Below are 18,066 nucleotides of genomic sequence, written 5' to 3' on the forward strand. Positions count from 1 at the left end.
TCATGCACTCAGGGCTGAAATACACTGCAATCCCAAAACTCATAGGACGATGTGGAACAGAGGCAGGAGAGCAGCAGATCTCAGGGGGGGTCATGTAGAGGCAGCTGCCCTTGTTCAAGGGCAAGAATCAGAAGGCTCCAACAGTGTCATGGCTGCCCCAGCCTGAGTCGTCCACGTGGGAAGAGAGAAGGGCAGCTCTAAGCAGGCATCGGCTCTGACACAGCACGGGAAGATCAGTGCTTTCTCTACAAAGATGTACTGGTAGGAGAACAGGATGAGGGCCTTGTGCTGGATACAGCAGAAGCAGCAGCCTCCAGGCTCTCTGCAGAGAACATGCAGAGGGACCTTGTTCCCTTCCCCCAAGGAGCAGATGAGCTGCAGGTCCAGCTGTCTACAGCCATCTTCCCCACACTATTCAGCACAGCCAGGGACAGGGAACAGAGCCAGCACAAAGTGTCCCCACCTCTGGGACCTCTGCCAAGGCCCCCTGGACAGAGGGGCACTGCAGACCAGAGAGCCCCAGCACACAGCTGACAGTCACACCACGGAGCTGCTGGCTGGAAGATGTCCTTTGAAGAGGCAAAAGTTTCACTTGTCTGCTCTTCTGGTGCTCCCCAGTTGCACAATGGGGCGACAGACACTGTTTACACCCCCACGACACTAAACTACCTGGATGGGAGCTGAAAGGCCCAAAACAGCTTGTGCTGGGCTCATGTTGGGCTGCTAGGAGCCTGGCAGAGGCAACCCAGAGCTGCCTGCTGCCTGTTCCAACAGCCTTGCACCTGCTCCAGGCAGCAAGACACAGCTCTGCATTCCCACAGCCCAAACAGGGTGGCTCTTGCAGCCTGAGAAGGCAACAGAATTAACCCCACACAGGCAGGACATCACCAGGCTCCTGGAACAGGACAGAGATTTTGCCAGAGGCACAGAGAGGGAATCTCTGAGCACTGGGGCAGCCCAAAACAGCACTTGCTCTCTGAAAATCTCATTAGCGTGCACAGGGAGAAGAAAGACCTGGACAAGAACCATATTTATTTCACTGACACAGAATTGCACTGATGGTCGATTCTACACACCAGGGACGGGCAGCAGCAGGGCCCCACGGGCTGGGCCAGGCTGCTGGGGGCAGAATTCACACAGAGAAATTTGTTTCTTCCAAAGGGCCGATTGATCTGCAGGACGGGGCTCTACGCAGTCAGGCTCCTGCTCCCGACGTCAGGAATCTCCCACCCCAATCAAGTACAGAAACATTAAATAAGTATATACAGAACCTCTTGGGGTGGGCTGGAACAAGCTGAGTGCAAGGGGGCTCAGCCCATTTTTACTCTAGATGTCTAGAAAGAAAAGAAGAGAGGTTAGGTTGTGGCTCACAAACCCCAGCTCAGCACCCCAGTCCCACCCAAGCACCCCAGGACAATCCAGAAGCTGCAGACAGCTTATCAGTCCCACTGGTAAGATATGAGCATCACACAAGGTGCATGCAAGGTGACACTCTTGGTGACAGAGGTCCGGACCATCAGGAGGGTTCACAATGTTGCAAATAGGCACAGTATGCTGTGGGAACAGCTGTGCCACCCCAAACCTTGTAAGAAGCCTCCCCACCCAATGCAGAAGATTGTGCTGAAAACCAAATGTGTCTCCCCAGGGGCTGGTGACACCCAGAGTGACAGCACCTTGTGCTCATGTAGGCCTGGTGGCCTCAGGAAGCAGGTACCTGCAGGATAGCAACAATGACCCCAAACAGCCCGATGGCACTGCCAAAGATTTCCACAATCAGGATCTTGACGAAGAGGCTGGCATTCTGGGCATCAGCCAGGGCAGCCCCGCTGCCCACAATGCCCACACAGACTCCACAGAAGAGATTGCATAAACCCACGGTCAGACCAGCTCCAAACATGGAGAAACCTGTGAGAGAGGAATGTGCAAGGGCAGGATGTAACCCCCTTCCACCTGCACCCAGGACATGCTGCAGAAGCTCTGCCTCAAGGTGACAGAAGACCCGGAGCTGCCGAGCCCCAGCAACACCCCCCCTTGAGGAGCAGGAGTGCTCCAAGGTGTGTCCCAGCTCTCGCAGGGCCAGGCCACTGTTCCACCCAGGCAAGCAGCAGTGCTGCTGCTGGGCAGCACAGCCCGCTGGATGCAGGAGGACATCGAGAAGGTAAGTAAAAACCTGCCTTTTGGCAGAAGAGTCACATGTCCTTCAGACACCAGGAGCAGACAATGGGTAGGTGAGAAGGTGGGGTTCAGGGTGTGACAGTGCTCACAGCGACAGAGACCCAGCAGTCCTTACCTGCATGGTAGTTCCTGGCTCCAATCTCTTCTGGAGTGACTCCATTGAAAGGCTGAGAGAAAGCACAGGACCTGAGTTAGGGACAAGTCTGTGGTCTCTGGAAAAGGTACCTGTCCCTGATACAGCATGAGGCAGCCACATTTTGGCCAGAGCCAGTCCCTGACCATGCCAGGCTGGCTCCATGGCATCTCCCTTGTGCGTGCTCTCCCAACTCTCTCTTCATCACAGGTAAGGATCACTACACAGACCACCAGCCCAGGGGCTCCCAAAGGCACAACAGTGTTCAAAGTCCCCACAGAACACTGGCCCATGCCCAGCTGCCCATGCCCACCATGGTCCCAAGGCTGGCACAGGGATGGCATGGCAGCCCAGGCGCTCCCATACCTCAGCCATGTTACTGATGACTATTGCCATGATGATCCCGTAGATGGCCACGGCCTCGCAGAAAATGATGCTGTGGGAGAAAGGCAAAGCCTGAGCACAGCATCTCAGTCTGACCAGTGTCCCAGGGGAAAGACCCCACTCCAAGGAGCCCCTGCCACTTCATGCCCAGCCAGCCAGACTCCTCCATAGCCATATGGGAAGCTACCCACTGCTTTCCTTTCAAACTAGGGGGAGCTGTCAGACACAAAGGCTGGATGCTGGTTCTGCTGTAGCACCTGAGTAAGCTGCAAGGATTCTGTGGGAAGCAGGCCTAGGAATCCCTGCCCTTCACCAGCTTGTTTCTGCTCCTTGTGGAAGGGTTGTGCAAGGAGAACCCTTGCCCAGGCAGGATGTGTGATCTCAGGGTGTTTGTTTTGAACACACTGGGCTCATTCACAGTGTGATATCACACAGCAACCCATCAAAGCAGCACTCTGGCTCTTTTAGGGCTCTTTGTTTTGAAAGTAAACAGCATCAGCAGCTCAGCAAGGAACAGTCTGCCAGCAGCACCCAGCTAGAGCACGGACAGAAGTCTCTTCACTGAGTTGTGACCTGCTCCACTCAGGTGCAGCACAAGAACTAACCCCAGCTCTGTGCTTACCTCACCAGATTCTTTGTTTTGATCCGTGGGGCTTTGACTCCACCGCCAATGATGCTGGAGCCCGTGATGTAAATCCCCCTGTAGCAGACAAGGGTGGTTGGTGGAAAGTCTGGAAAGCACAGGATTCTATACAGAAACCAGGATCTTTCAGCTGAGCAAAGAATCAGGCGTGCAGCTGGGGGACACTGAGCACTCAGCCTAGCCACTCCCAGGGTATGAGTGGCCCCAGGGTTCACCACCTATACCAGTAGAACTGCTGGGGCACAAGAGCCACCACCACTGGACAGCCTGGGCTGAGGGGTACAGCTTCCAGAGACTTCCCTGTCTTTTCACTGCTACTGCTGCCCGTGGGCTGGTTCACCCAGACCCCACAGTGGCTCAGCAATTCAGCCCCACTGCTGTGGTGACCCACAGCCCTACATGTATACATTGTTCTGCCCTGCTCTGCTGTGGGAAAACTGCAGTGTATACACAGCTATCAAGGTGGCACAGCAGGAGAATGCTGAAGAGCCAGTCCCACTCACCAGGCAGCTCCCACCACAGACAGGGAGATGGCCAAGCCAATGCCCAGGTTGGACCACATGTAGGGTGAGGTCTCTGTCAGAAACCTGGAGAGGAAGAAGTGTCCTGAGTTAGCACAGAGGCCGAGTCCCCATAGTCACACCACACAGCCTACCCCAAAACAGGTACCCCTCCACCAAATTATGAGGCCCAAGATGGGCTGGGCAGTCAGACAGCGGGACATGAGAACCTCTCTCTGCCAGCCAGAAACACAGGACCCTCACCTGCACGGATCAAGATCTTCCTCCCAAACCCTCACTGTGAAGCGCAAGCCTGGGCTTTGAGACGTGGAGGGCAGAGCAGCAGTAGCTGCACCAGGACCTCATATAGAGCCAGCCACAGGAACACACAGGCTGCTTCCATCCCACCTCCCGGGAGCAGAGGCCCTGCTCACTGCAGCTCTTGTTCTCCTGTGATGCACTGAGCACTGCCCATCACTCAAAAGCAAGTGCTGCTCCTGGAGGCACTGCCAGCACCACCTGCCTCCTCACACAGCCCTGAGGATGCCCGTGTTTACAGGGAACTCACCAAGCCACATCGAAGCGGAAGCCCAGGTCAAATATTGTGTAGCAGATCCCTGGAAAGCAAGAACAAGATGGAAACCTCCAGGGAGGCACCAGCTGGATCCAGCACTGCTGGTTCCTCCCCAGCCTGAGAAGCCCTGAGGCAAAGGCCCAGGAGCACAGCACGGCATGAAGGAGGGTTACTGGGAAGACTGGTTCAGGCATACAGAGATGTGGGGCAAGGTGTGCCCTCCAAATCCTACCCCTGTGACCCCAACACTTCCACATCAGCACAGGATAGACAGCCTCGGCCTGCAATACTGTCAGACCCCATCCCAGCCTTGCCCAGCAGATGATCATGGTAGTTGTCACACACATTTTGTATTCCCTAACCCTGCTGAGCACCCACAGAGCATGCTGAGCTGCAGGGTCTCAAGGGTAATCCATAGCCCTGAGCCCCAGCACCGCCTCCACCGTGGCTCTCCAATGGCTCTGCCCTGTTGGAGAGCCAGAGCTCCAGGGGAGCTGCTGTGAGCTCTTCCCTGCTGAGGAGGGACAAGAGGAGCAAGGCTGTGCCCTGACTGACAATCACATGCTGCTACATCACCATCCCATCATCATTTGAGTTGCTTCCCAGGAGCCCATCAACACAAGAAGCTCCATCTTTCTTCCAACACCCCCTTTCCAAGGCTCTGGGCTCAAGACATGACTGTTGTCCTCAGCATTTCCCCCAGGGCAACTTCCAGATAAATTTATACTCCAACACAGGTGGGAGACACCAAAGCACTGCCCTGAGAAACTCAGAAAAGCCCTTCCTTTCCAAGGAGGGCTTGCCCTGCTGTGCTCATCTCCCACCAGGGACCACAACCCAAGAATCACATCCCTGCCCAGCCCAGGCACATACAGATGTGCTTGCACTGAAATCCTGCCTTACTCTGAGCTTCTGAGCGGGAAACATGGCTGCAGACCAGAAGAGAAGCTTGCTCTCTGCTGGGAAAGGGTGGGTGCCCCAGCCCTAAGGAACAGATAAGCACAGGCATCGTGGCACTGTGTGCTCCATGCCAGACAGAGAAGGTGAAAGGAGAGCTCTACGGTATCTGACTGTAACCAGTCAGTGCCTGCGTGCCGCTGATCCCACATACGGTTGGGAAAAGAGGAAATGGGAGACTTCTGAAATGCTCAAATGCAGCAAAGAGGTCATTGCTTGTGTCTCACTGCTCCCTTCCACCCCAGAGTAGCAGCCTGGAAGTAGGGGGTGATGGCAGTGTGTCCAGCAGAAATATGGGGGCAGGACCATGCTCCCCAGCTTGGAGAAGCCCTTCCCTGAGCACAGCCAAGATCTGCAGGACTGTTCATCTCACTGGAAGGCCTCAGCACCGCAGATCCCTTGTAGCAGGGATGTCCCCATTACTCTTGTGTGCTCACCCCTCTGTGTACAGGTCAGGTCTCAGCACCCCACTCACCACACTCAGGGGAGCACACCAGCACTGTCAGGCAAGCCAGTGAGCCCCATAATGGGAGGTGGAAACACTGGTGACTCTTTCTGCCACAGATTTGGGGTACCCCCCTCCCCTGCAGCAACACACAAGAATGAAGAATGGTGCTACCACAGGGAATACAGAGGAAAGCCACAGCCCAGCCTGCATGTCTGGCAACCTTCAAGGATGATCTCCAGTGCTGGGTGCAGCCAGTCTGTTACTTGTGTTTTGGCTTTGCTGTCAGAACAGGAACTGAACCCAGCCAGCCTCAGCTGCCTCCACTCTCCAGAAGTGGTAAAAAAGGGCTACAACCAGCTCAGGGCAGATCCTCCGGGCACCTTTCATCTCTTCAAGAGCAGGTGTAACCTTAGATTCATATGCAAAAGAAATAGGGTAAAGGACACTCTCCTGTGAGCTCTGACTTGCAGCCCTGAAGCCAAGAAGGACAAAAGATAGGGCAGCAGGACAGGAGGATCAAATCAGGGCTTAGGACAAAGACAGAAACTACATAGACACTACTGCAACACTGCACGGAGCAAGACCACTTCCTCAAAAAGGGACAGCAACAGGGCAGGGGAAGTTAAGAGCATCTGGGCTCAGCTCTGTGAGATCTTCCGACAGGCTCACGCTCACAGGATGAATCTGCACTGGTGTGAGCTACATGATTCAGTGAGGCAGCCCTAGGCCCACACCAGGTTCACCAGGCCCTGGAAACACGAGGGAGTGAGACACCCTTCACTTCAGACTCATTCTTTCCCCTCACCCAAACTCTGAAACAAGGGCCAAGGTTTCCCCAGCCTCTGCCTGGTTTGTGGTCACTTCATTCTGCGCTAAGAGAAAATAACCAGCAGTCCCAGCACAAAATCGACCTGCTGGCCCTAGGGTGTTAACTGCATCCTCCAAAAGCCCCACACCTTGAGCAGCAGAGCATGGGCTGGCACGAGCTGAAACACGGCCAAACAGCAGCTCCACAATTATCCAAACCTGCATGTTCTCTCATGCTGCCACAGCTTGGCAAAGCAAGGTGATCTCTCCACCCGAGAGACATCAACCATCGCAGCCTGAAGGACCAGGCTCCTCCTGCCTTTACCTCCCCTAATCTACCGATTCCAAACACGACTCTTGACTGGCACCAGCACCTTTCTGCTCTCGCACACACCGAGAAACAAATCAACTGATCAAGCTAGACAGGCTCAGACCGCTGAAACCTGCACATCCAACAGCCACTGGGAGTCACACGGCACCGCTGGGGGCTCCGAGGGAGCAGCTACAAGCCCCGAGGAGTGATGCCCAGGCTGGGGAGCCCCACAGCATCACTCCCGGCCGTGCCGGACACCACGGACCAGCCCCGGGGAGCACAGTGGCAACCGGGGGCCTGACAACGCTGCACCCCTCAACGCCCGCCTTCCTTTCCCACACCGAAGCAACCCTCCCAGCCCCTCTGCAGCAAAGGAGCAGCCAGCACGGGCATAGGCAGGAACCGCAGCCTCCCCTCGGGCCCGGAGATCCCTCTGACCCCACGGCTCAGCCCCGCAGCGCGGCCCCCTGACCCCCCTGACCCCCTTCTCCGCGGCCCCGCGCCCTCCCCCGCCCCGGCGCTGACCGACGCCAAGCAGCGTGGTCCAGAAGGCGAGGCCGAGCCCCGAGTAGAGCAGGGCGAGCCCCGTCATAGCGGCGGCGGCGGCGGCACCGGGCGGCGCGGCGGGAGCAGATCGGGCCGGGTCACCTGACCCGCGCGCGGCACCTGACCGGAACTGCAGCGCCCCGACGGAAGTAACGGAACGCCGCCGCTGTCACCGCTCCCGCTTATTGGCTGCCTGATTTGACAGTGCCTGGAGAACTACACACACCATAATGCACCGCGACCAGTGCATCAGCACATTGGCTGTCGTCCCCTCTCCTCGGCGTTGTGGGCGGGACTTCTGGGGCGGGGAAGGCAGGGCCGAGCTCCCATTGGGCAGCGTCACGCCGCAGCCCGGAAGCGGGCGCAGGGTCCCGCGTGCCGCCATGGCCACGGCCTTCAGCAGTGATGGGGAGGCGGCGCTGCGGCGAGAGCTGCGCGCGGCCGTGGCAGCGGCACCGCGGAGCGACCTCGATGGCTTCTACGAGATGGGCCGGGCCGCCGCCTTCGTGCGAGATGGCGGGTTCCGCAAGGTGAGTGGGACCGAGGGTGGGGCCGGCCGGGGGCTGCGCGCCGCCACCGCTCCCGGTGCCTCACAGGATTGTTAGTGTTGGAAGGGACCTCTGGAGATCATCCAGTCCAGCCCTCTTGCCAGGGCAGGGTCACCAGAGCAGGTTATACAGCCACGCGCCCAGGTGCGTTTGGAATGTCTCCAGTGATGGAGATTTCACGACTTCCCTGGGCAGCTGTTCCAGTGCTCTGCCACTGTCGGTGTAAAGAAGTCCTTCCTCACGTTAACATGAAACTTCTTTTGTCTTAGTTTATGGCCACGGCTCCTTCCTCTGTCCTGTGGCTGGGCTCCACTGAAAAGAGTCTGGCACCATCCTCTTGGCACCCACCTTTGAGATATTTATATGACCTAATGAGATCCTGTCCTCGTTCCAGGCAGAACAGGGTTAATTTTTGCAGGAGAGGGCATGGTCACGACCCAGAGGTTACTCTGTACTACCTCCCATCATTTTTTGGGGACAGGGAAGGGGTCCTCCCTGGGTCCCCTAGTGTGGCACAGTCAGGTGTTGTCAGAGCCCTGCATTGAGCACTTGTGTGCGAATCATTTGTACATTGTTGTTAATAGTGTCATTGTTACCGTTTGTTTTCTTATTTAATTTGCTGTTTCCAGTAAATTGCTCTGATCGTGACCTGTGATCTTTACCCTTTGTACCCCCAATTCTCTGCTCCATCCTGCTGTAGAAGGAAGGGGAGAGGAGAGCAAGCGAGTGGCAGCGTGGTTTGGAGAGGCTCACTGGGAGCACTGAGTTGGGGAATACCATTCCTAAACCACAGCAGATCTCCTCTTCAGACCTCTCATCATCTTTGTGGCCGCTGCTGGACCTTCTCCAGTAGCTCCTTGTCTTTCATGTACTGAGAGCCCAGAACAGGAGACAGTACTCCTGATGTTCCTCACCAGGGCCAAGTAGAAGGGCGGGATCATCACTCTCAACTTGCTGGCCACACTCTTCCCAATGGACTCCAGGATCTCATTGGCCCTGCTGGCTGTAAGGGCCCTGCCAGTTCATGGTCGACTTGTCACCCACCAAGACTCGAGGTCCCAGGCCCTTATCTGCAGAACTGCTCTCTAGTAGGTCAGCCCCCAGCCTGTGCTGGTAGTTGGAGTTACTCCTCTCCCAGTGCAGTACCATACACTTACCCTTATTGACCCTCATTAGGTTTCTCTCTGCTTAATTCTCCAGCCTGTCAAGGTCCTGCTGAACGGCACAGCCTTCAGGTATCAGCCACTCTCCCCAGTTTCATATCAGCAAACTTGCCGAGGGAATGTTCCATCCATTCTGTCTCCATATCACCCTCCCCGGTGCCTCATTCCCAGTCTGCCTCACCCCTGTTCCCACCAGGTCGCCCTGCAGTTCCCTGATGAGCTCCTGGCAGATGCAGTGGAGGTGGCAGGCCGGATGGAGGCAGCAACTGGGGCCCAGATGTACGTGTTAGGAGACACCACGTACGGCAGGTCGGTGTGGGGCTGGGGAGGGTGTCCCGGGACTCCCCTGCGGGCAGGGAAAGGGCGGTGCCAGTGAGGAGGGAGCGCTGCAGAGCTAACACCGGGTTCTCCTCGCAGCTGCTGCGTGGATGAAGTGGCTGCCGAGCACGTGGGTGCTGAGGCAGTGCTGCACTACGGCCCAGCCTGCCTCAGCCCCTGCAGAAAGCTCCCGGTGCTGCACATCTTTGGGCAGCAGCCCCTGGACGTCGGGCGCTGCACAGAGGCATTCCGGGAGCTCTACCCCGAGCAGCAGAGCCGTGTGGTGGTGCTCAGCGATGTGGTCTATGCCCATGCAATGGGTGAGTGCTCTGGGGCAGGGAAGGGAGGGCTCTGGTGCTGCTCTGAGCTCCGCACAGCTGCTAGGGTCAGACCAAGCAAGCATTTGTTCCCTAGACATTGACAGCTTTGATTCCTGTCTTCTCCCCTGATCTGTTGCACCTTTTCCACGTCAGGACTGTGGCCAAGTTTTGTTCTCGCTCCTCTCTTCCTTCAGGTGAGCTGGAGCAGCAGTTGTGCCCCGAGTACCCGAATGTCATCTTCTCTAGGCTGGTGTGTGGAGACCCTCCTGGCCCTGCAGTGCCTGGGGAGGAGCGGAAGTTTGGTCGCCGGTTCTTGGTGGAGGCTGCAGGAGGGCTGCAGGACTATGCCATGTTCTATGTGGGAGCTGAGGGCCTTGCCCTTACCAGCTTCATGCTGACCTGGAACTGCTGCCCTTTCAGCTCCTTCAACCCTGCCACTGGCTGCGGCCGCCGTGAGACCCTCAACGTCAACCGGGCACTGATGCGCCGCCTGTACCTGGTGGAGCGGGCCCGGGATGCCAGCGTGGTGGGCATCCTGGTGGGCACCCTTGGCGTGGCGGGCTATCTGACCGTGCTGCAGCACCTCCGGGAGCTGCTGTGCCGGGCCGGCAAGCGCAGCTACACGCTGGCTGTGGGGAAGCCCAACCCCGCCAAGCTGGCCAACTTCCCGGAGGTGGACATCTTCGTCCTGGTGGCCTGTGCTCAGAACTCCCTGCTGGACTCCAGTGACTTCTACCGACCTGTTGTGACCCCCTATGAGCTGGAGCTGGCCTGCAACCCAGCCCGTGAGTGGACGGGGAACTACCTCACAGACTTCCGAGACCTGCTGCCAGGTAATAGCTAGAGACAGCTGCCCAACACCCTCCCAGGGCACATTCACCCAGCTGCCCTGCCTGTAAGCTCCAGGATAGGTGGACCAGGCTAACACTGCTGTTCTCTGCCAGGTGCCTGTGCGCATGTTGAGCTCCCACCGGCTGTTCCCGCAGCAGAGGCTGTTCCCGATGTCTCGCTGATCACAGGAAAGATGCGTGCTACCCACCTCTGTGGCCCCCTGACCTCTCAGCTGCCCCCCAGCACCGCCCTAGCCTGCAGGGACCAGACACGGACACTCGCAGAGATCAGCCCTGCAGGTTTGTCTTGGTGTCATGGTGGGGCTGAGCACTGGTACAGGAGCAGTGCCACCCTCTTGCTTTGGTAACAATTCCCCTTCTCCTCCCAGCCTCCTTCCTGGAGTCCCGCAGCTGGCGGGGCCTGGAGCAGCAGCTGGGACAGACCCCCATCTCCAAGGCTGTGCAGGGCCGACGAGGGATTGCCATTGCCTATGAGGATGAAGGGTGTGAGCAACCCTGATTGCGCATTAGCACCCAGCCAGGAGTGGGGCCATGTGGGGGCCCAGGAATTGCCTCACTGGGTGTTGGACCTGCTGCCAGCTGGCACCTTGCTGGATGCGGCCTTGGGTCAGTAATACTGCAGTGGAAGAGCAGGAGTTGCAGGAATGCAACTTGTGTTCAGGAAATGCCTGTGGCACCCTGAGACTCGTGGCCAGGGCAGCAGCAGGGCCAGAAGAGACAGGCACTTGGCCCACACCCAGTCTCCATCCAGGGCAGCTTTGTCTCTACATGTAAAGGTCACAACTCTGCAAGAGCTGACAGTGCTGGGACTTGAGGCTTTTGTGGACTATTGCTGCTAGCTAAAGCTGAGGAGGATTTGTGAATGAACTGTTTTTTAGAATAAAACATGGGCTGAGGAGCACGGATGGGTGATACTAGCTGTCCCAAAGTGAAAAAGTATCATGGTGCTCACCTGGGGAGCAAAGCCCACCTGAGTGTGTCAGCTAAGACCAGCCAGAGGGAACAGAAAACCAGAACTAGGACCTCCAACAGTGAAAGCACAGGCTGGGCTGGGGTACTGAGGCAAGGGCAGGGGAACTCTGAGCACAGACAAGCCCCTCAGCTGCTCTTATGAATGGGAATGGGGTGCACACATCCTGTGCTACAGGGAGGACCCCATGTTTCGCAGGGGTGGATCCCAGCCCTTGTCATGTGAGGCAGGGCTGTTTATGTTCTATGCTGGGCAAGCAGGACAGACTGATTTTTGCCATCCCTCCCAAAAGCCAGGGAGACACTGAGGCATCCCAGCCTTGATTTAACCCCCTCCACTCGGTTCTTCCCCAGAGGGAAGAGGCAGGCAAAGTCAGGGCACTGCAATAATGACAGCCACAACATAGAAATATTCTTAATATAATTAGGTGCAGGGCCTCCCCCCTCCCAACCACACGTACAAACGAGCAGGGGGAAAACCCCCCCGCCCAGCCAGCCACTGCTGCAGGCACAGGGCCGCCTCCCCACTGCGGGGCACAAGCACCCACGGGGAAGGGCTGGGGAGGGGCTGGTAGCCCGGGGATGGGGCAGCCCGTGCTGGGGCAGTTCTGCCCGGGCTTCCCCTGCCCCACCACCACCTCCTGCAGCCAGCACTCCTGTTCCCTTCGAGGAGGGAGCATGCTGGGGGAAACAAAGATGCTGACACCGAGATGCGGCCACCAAATCTAGCTGAGGAGCGTCCCGAGTGGGTTAATTCTAGGTGGAGGGTTATTCTATGAGCCGTACTGCAGCAGGGCAGGGAGGATGGGGGGGCTTTTCCTCGTGGGGAAGAACTGGTCCAGGCTAATTGTCCGCGGTCCTGGCCAGGTGCTCAGTAGTCTGCTGTGTATTCTGTACCATGCAGCCCTCGGCACAACAAGGTGAACTCCTTCACCATCTCCTTCACTCGCCGCTTGTTCACACGCTCTCTGCTAAGACAGAGGGAGGGAAGAAACGTGAAGTAGGAGGGCTGCACTGGGCATGCAGAGGGGTCATTCCTGTGGGAAATGTGGGGCACAGCTGCCAGGGCAAGTGGCACACGAACCTGAGGATCTGCTGGCTGAAGTTTTCCTTCTGCTCTGGAGTTACTCGGGCCGAGGGGAAACCATCCTGTTGCATGGCCTCCTTGATCCAGACACTCAGGAGGCTGAAGCAGTGCTTGTTCAAGGCAAAGAGGATTTCTGCAAAGTGATCCATGAGGCTGCGGGAAGCCTGGCCGCCGATGCCCTGCCACAGAGCAAACAACGTGCTGAGCCCACATGGTCACTCTCCCTGCTCCCACCCATGCCCCTGGCTCTGTGGGGATGCTGCTCAGGAATGGAGCCCGTGCTCCAGCGTGTCTCACCTCCAGCACTGCCTGCAGCAGCGCTTTGCCGTTCTCATGCACGACCTGTCCCACCGGGGCGATCTCTCCACAGCGGGGCAGCAGCTCCGTCTGCAACACAGAGGCCAGGCTCTCTCAGTGCCAGCACAGGCTGTTGTGCCCACCCTCAGCCCCGCTCCTGCCTTCCCAGCTCTCAGAGGACTCCATGATGGCATGATACTCACAAAAAAGCCACAGGATGCTTTGACTGTTGGGGCCTCGGGAAACTTGAGCGAAAGGACACCTGCAGGCAAATATTGCTGAAGTTAGCAGCCAGAAACCCCCTGGCCATCTCCCAAATCAGCTCTGTGGTCCCCAGCCCTTGGCTGTTTTGCACCCAGCTCTACAGGAGGAGTAGGCTGGCTTCTCCTCAGGGTTATTTGGACCACATGCCCATCCATGCCCCCGGTACTCACCACACTGAAACACTGCTTTGACATCCAGGTTGCTACACAGGAAGAGATCCGGTTTCCTTTTCAGAGCCTGCAAGGCACACAGACAGGCAGCATGAACCCCGCGCTGCAGAGGCAGCCAGGAAGCCTCCAAGGAACCCGGTGCCCCAGACAGCCTCTGCCTGGACACACACTTACCTGAGCACACCCCCAGGAAAGGGCAGATTCACACAGTACAGCAGGAAACCATCACTTTACCCCTCCCCAAGAATATCGTTCAAACAGCCAGGCAGTTTGCTCCGCCCAGGATCCACTGACCCCAGGACCTGAGGATAAGTGCCACAGTGGTGTGCAAACACTCTGACACAGAGGGCTCCAACCACCAGAGCAGATCAGGCAGCAGCACTGCTCCCAGGACAAGGGCAGCCATGCAGGGCTCAGCAGAGACCAGCCACCCGTGTACTTCGTTCTTCTCCTGAAGATGCTGGCATCCCTGGGGTTACAGCAACTGGTTCAAGCAGTAGCCCCAGACTGCACCAGATGACAGTGAGATGCCAACATTTCTTGGCAGTTCCTGAGCAGCAAGTCTGAGATCAAGAAAGCTTGGGGTTTTTTAATGCCACACAGTGATTCCACCAGGCTCTGTGCGGGTCAGACACTGCTGCTGGAGACACCCTCAGCTGTGGTACCTTGTGCAATGACTTAGTCCCCCTGGTGCTGGCACTGAGCAGTTACTGGGTGGAAATGTTTCAGCCTGCACCCTCCACTCAATGGGAAGGGTTTCTGACCTGCTTCACTGAGCCCTGCTCTATTAGGCAGCAACCTCCGTACCCTGACTACCAAACCCACTGCTGCAGAAAAGCACTGGGAATGGCAGCCATGCCTCCTGCCCTGCTGTCACTGCAACACCAGGGACAGCACCCACAGCACTGGAGCAGCCCCGCTGTGTGCCTAGAGCTCAGAGAGCAGCACAATGGGGCAGGCAGCCCTTGGGCTGGGCTCTGTGTGGGGCCACTGCTGCCCTCTGAGCCTTCTCCCAGTGATAAAAGCAGGGACAGCTCTCAGTCAACAGCACCCAGGACACACAGCCATCTGCCCCTGTGATCTCTGCTTGGTGCAAAACAGACTTAATTCCCACCCAGTCTTCTCCAGGAAAAGTCCAGAGCCATCTGTCCAGTGCAGATGCCAGAAAACAAGAAGTTGAGGAGTAGGTTTCAGAGTTACCCCATCTCCTTTCTGACCTTTTCTATCACACACTGCAAAAGAGGATTCAGTTTTGGGCACCGAAGGCATCGCTGTAGCAGGTGGAGATGGCACAATTGCAGGGACCTGCTCCCTGCTGGATACAAGCGGAGAGCTTCATGGGGGGGGCCACGTTATACCTGTGTGTGTATATACAGGCTGTGCACCACTGCTCCTGAGGCACTGGCACCAACATAACAAGGTCAACTGCTGGCTGAGCAATGGTTTAGCAACACATCACTCATCGAGGCCGCTGCTGTTCAGCTGGCCCCACACAGGACAAATGCTTGCAAGACATATTTTAGTTTTAACCCTGCGAGACTACTCCTGCTGGGGCCCTACTGTGAGCTACACAGCAGGGACTGAGCCTTTCTTCCAGCAGCAGGTTGCTCAGAGCAGCTGGCTCCCGTGATAACCACCCAGCTGCAAGTTCCTCTACCCTGCCCATTTGTGGGTTTTAACCCGAGTCCTGCATGCTACAAGTGATCCATTTGGCACAAGTCTTCCAGTGTGCTCAGGTTTGCACCTACCTGCAGGACGCTTCTCCCAGCCAAACCAGACCTGTTGTAGGCAGAGCCCCCCAAGCTCTCCTGCAGATTCACTGCAGCATCTGCCCCTCACTCCATCCGTGCCATGGAGAAAAGCATGCCAGTATTGGGACAGCTCCTTCCCATAGGACACTTAGCAGAGTGCAAGCCCAAGGCAGATCTAGGTACATATGCACATCTAATGTAAAAAGAGATGCTTTTTACCCCCACAAGATGGGGCCCTGTGGAGTTTCTCCTACAAGAAAGCAACACCAGGCAGGTTCAGCTACTCTTTCCCAATACCAGGTATGTCCAGCTACTCCTTCCTTAGCACCAGGAACCCTGCTGCTGCTCCAGGACCTCCTCTTGCCAGCCCATCTTCCCTGTCTCCTGCCAGAGCACCTCTGCCCACGTGGGAGCGTGTCTTCAAATGCTTTCAAACGTCCCCCCCACATCCTCTGCATGAGCAGCCACTGCAAAGACAGGCACTCGCTCTCCAAGATGAACTGTCCTACAGGACAGCACAGAGGGAACGCTGGGTTCTTCTCCACAGCAGCTCAGAGTCCACCAGCGGGATCTTCAGAGCAGGCTCTTCTGTGCCCATTTCTTCACAGGCAGACAGGCGTGGAAGGGACACCCACTCCTCCAGCAGACAGAGGACAGTGGGGACTGCACCGCCAGGTCCTGCAGCTCTCCAGAACACACAGCCTTAGTGTCCAGTACCCAGTCTCTTCCCAGGCCCCACTCCTGGCAGAAAAGAGCCTCTTGCTTTGAAAAGGGCACATAAGGCTAGCCAGGCAGGAGCAGTGAGCCTCAGCAAGGGGTTGCTGAACTCACTTCCTCCATGGGATTCTCTGAGTCCGGCTGGAGCAGGTGAGGTGGAGAGCTCAACTGCTGCATGCAGCCTGGACCAGACCGTGAAGGGAGAGAGATGGGGAATGAAGCTGGCTGTGCTTGGCCAGGCTCTGTCTGTGCCATCACAGGAGGTGAATCCTGCATCTTCTGCCTGGTGAGTCCCTGCACACCCAGACTGCCCCAAGGATCTGTCAGGGGAAGTTATCAAAATGCTCCCAAGGTCTGTGCAAGTGAGAAGTCCTGCTGGGATGGGGTGGATGAGATGCACAGGCAGGCTGGAGAGTCCCAAAATCCTACCTGCAACCCACAACACACGTGATACCCAGTGTTTCCCCAGAACCTGGCTGGTTTTGCCAGTGCAGACCTGGGTGCAAGCCCCAGCCACCACGGCCATGTGGTCCTGGGCAAAGCCGTTCCAGCTGCATGGGTGGAAGTGAGTCCCACAGCCTCCAGGTGGGATGCTCACCTTGGGCACTGCAGCAGCAATGCTCTGCACCAATCCCAGCATGCAGCAGAGGAAGGAGGGAGCAGCTGAGAACAGGATGCTGGCACTGCTCTGTGCAGCATTATGGCAGACTGGTTATTTTATCCTTAGCTTTGAGTAGTGTGATACCTTTGTCATGATCAGCCAGCCGTCATCAAGAGTGGATTGCCAATTAACGTTGTGGCAAAAGGATCAGCTGCAACAACTGGGCAGTTCCACGAGCTACAACCAAGTCCAAAGATAAGTCAGCAGGAATCCTGTGTCAGAGAGAGATGGTTCCCTGTGTGCTGGCAACAGAGAGCTGATATGCAGGCCTCATGAGCTTCTCCTGAGTTACCAGAAGGCATGGCAGTACCTGCCGGCAGAGCGGGCAGAAATAGTGCCTGCAAGGAGGAACCAGACAAACTTGAAACAGGGAAGATTATTTCCACCAAGGTGATCAACCACAAAAGCAGACGGTCAGGGAAGTGGGAAAGTCCCCACCTTGACACATTCTTGTGTCCAAGTTCACTGCTGCTCTGGAAGATGCATTACTTTGCCAAGGGGTCAGCAGGTAGAGCAGGCTGGGTGAAAACACACCTCTTGCCACACAAAAATCTGGTCTGAAGAGATCTGCAGTTTCCTTGGAGTTTAATCCTCTGATCTATGAATCCTCAACAGCATCACTGCAGGGTACGGTGCTCTGGAAGAGGACAGGCTGGACCCATCTCTGCTATCAGACAGCCGTCAAAGTCCTGAGAGCAAGGAGTCAGTCAGGAATCCTAAGGCAAATTCTTGATGGGTTTTAAAGCACCTCACTAGATCATCAGTCTGTGAGAAGGGTCAGGCCAAGGAAGAGGAAACTTTAGGTTCTATGTGTGAAGAGAGAAGACAGGGATGGGATCCTTCGGTCTCCATGGGGTTTCAGGAATACAAAGCCCAGGAAAACTACAGGTCTTGAGTGGGTGGTGTCAGGTTGGCAGCATGTCAGATGTCTCACAGTGATCCAAGATGGCAAGACACAGAGGTAGGAGCCTCTGAGCTGCTCCTGCAGGAGTGCCTCTGAAGGATACCTGGAGATCCACACACATGAGACAGGGCCAGCTGCCAGCACATTGCCCCAGCATTGCCTGCAGATCCTGCCTACAAGGACAATGTGTAACAAATTCCCAGCACCCTGGATGGGTGGTGTTTGGTCTCACAGTACACCCCACAGAAGTGCAGCATGGTTGCACTTTTCTCTCCAAGAAAGCACAAATATTCTGTGTCCAGACACAGAGGAGGAACGCAAGCCAGAGAAAAAGTCAGTATTTTCCAAAGAAACAACAAGTAGCCTTGAGAGAGTCTTTCAGAGTCACCTAGTGCCTTACACCCTGACAGGATCACTTCCACCTATCCTCCAAGAGCAACGGGCTTGTTGGGTGCTTTCAAGAACTCCATGCAACAACAGCTTCCTATGTGATCTTCCAGTGCTTCCCTGCCCTCTTACGAAGTCTTGCTCCTGCCAGACTTGGATCCTTTACCATGATTTCCTCC

The 18,066-nt window shown here is 56.6% G+C and overlaps 3 protein-coding genes across 5 annotated transcripts in view; 1 reads left to right on the top strand and 2 right to left on the bottom strand.

Moving 5' to 3' along the window:
* Positions 1-1,015: 1,015 nt before the first annotated feature.
* On the bottom strand, positions 1,016-7,618 carry ATP6V0B (ATPase H+ transporting V0 subunit b). The gene is made up of 8 exons (XM_040073198.2): positions 7,460-7,618; positions 4,404-4,452; positions 3,839-3,922; positions 3,315-3,392; positions 2,675-2,744; positions 2,291-2,342; positions 1,715-1,905; positions 1,016-1,334 (listed from the first exon to the last, which is right to left on the bottom strand). The coding sequence occupies exons 1-8, from the start codon at positions 7,524-7,526 to the stop codon at positions 1,311-1,313; spliced, it is 615 nt and encodes a 204-aa protein (XP_039929132.1). The 5' UTR covers positions 7,527-7,618; the 3' UTR covers positions 1,016-1,310.
* A 245-nt stretch (positions 7,619-7,863) lies between these two features.
* On the top strand, positions 7,864-11,967 carry DPH2 (diphthamide biosynthesis 2). The gene is made up of 6 exons (XM_040072347.2): positions 7,864-8,010; positions 9,388-9,500; positions 9,609-9,829; positions 10,024-10,662; positions 10,774-10,959; positions 11,049-11,967. Exons 1-6 carry the CDS (start codon positions 7,864-7,866, stop codon positions 11,177-11,179), a joined length of 1,437 nt encoding a protein of 478 aa, XP_039928281.1. The 3' UTR covers positions 11,180-11,967.
* An 86-nt stretch (positions 11,968-12,053) lies between these two features.
* IPO13 (importin 13) overlaps positions 12,054-18,066 on the bottom strand; it is a 31,016-nt gene continuing 25,003 nt past the window's right edge. Inside the window, exons 16-20 of one of the 3 annotated variants that reach the window (XM_040072346.2) lie at positions 13,468-13,534; positions 13,237-13,295; positions 13,034-13,123; positions 12,734-12,915; positions 12,054-12,617 (exon numbers count right to left, since the gene is read on the bottom strand). In XM_040072346.2, the coding sequence (XP_039928280.1) occupies positions 12,521-12,617; positions 12,734-12,915; positions 13,034-13,123; positions 13,237-13,295; positions 13,468-13,534 (495 nt within the window). In that variant the 3' untranslated portion in view covers positions 12,054-12,520. Of the gene's footprint in view, positions 12,621-12,733; positions 12,916-13,033; positions 13,124-13,236; positions 13,296-13,467; positions 13,535-18,066 lie in introns of those variants that run through there. The other 2 variants (XM_040072345.2, XR_009208118.1) reach the window with 2 other exon arrangements.

The sequence above is a fragment of the Hirundo rustica genome, chromosome 9 (assembly GCF_015227805.2).
Source record: "Hirundo rustica isolate bHirRus1 chromosome 9, bHirRus1.pri.v3, whole genome shotgun sequence".
Lineage (NCBI taxonomy): Eukaryota > Metazoa > Chordata > Aves > Passeriformes > Hirundinidae > Hirundo > Hirundo rustica.

Excerpts from the sequence above, each read along its gene's own strand:
- ATP6V0B (XM_040073198.2), bottom strand. The coding sequence starts at position 7,526 with ATGACGGGGCTCGCCCTGCTCTACTCGGGGCTCGGCCTCGCCTTCTGG. Across the intron at positions 3,923-4,403 it reads TTCCGCTTCGATGTGGCTTG|GTTTCTGACAGAGACCTCAC; the intron begins GTGAGTTCCCTG and ends CTTCCTCTCCAG. Across the intron at positions 2,343-2,674 it reads TCATCAGTAACATGGCTGAG|CCTTTCAATGGAGTCACTCC; the intron begins GTATGGGAGCGC and ends GCTTTCTCTCAG.
- DPH2 (XM_040072347.2), top strand. The coding sequence starts at position 7,864 with ATGGCCACGGCCTTCAGCAGTGATGGGGAGGCGGCGCTGCGGCGAGAG. Across the intron at positions 8,011-9,387 it reads GAGATGGCGGGTTCCGCAAG|GTCGCCCTGCAGTTCCCTGA; the intron begins GTGAGTGGGACC and ends TGTTCCCACCAG. Across the intron at positions 9,830-10,023 it reads GGTCTATGCCCATGCAATGG|GTGAGCTGGAGCAGCAGTTG; the intron begins GTGAGTGCTCTG and ends CTCTTCCTTCAG.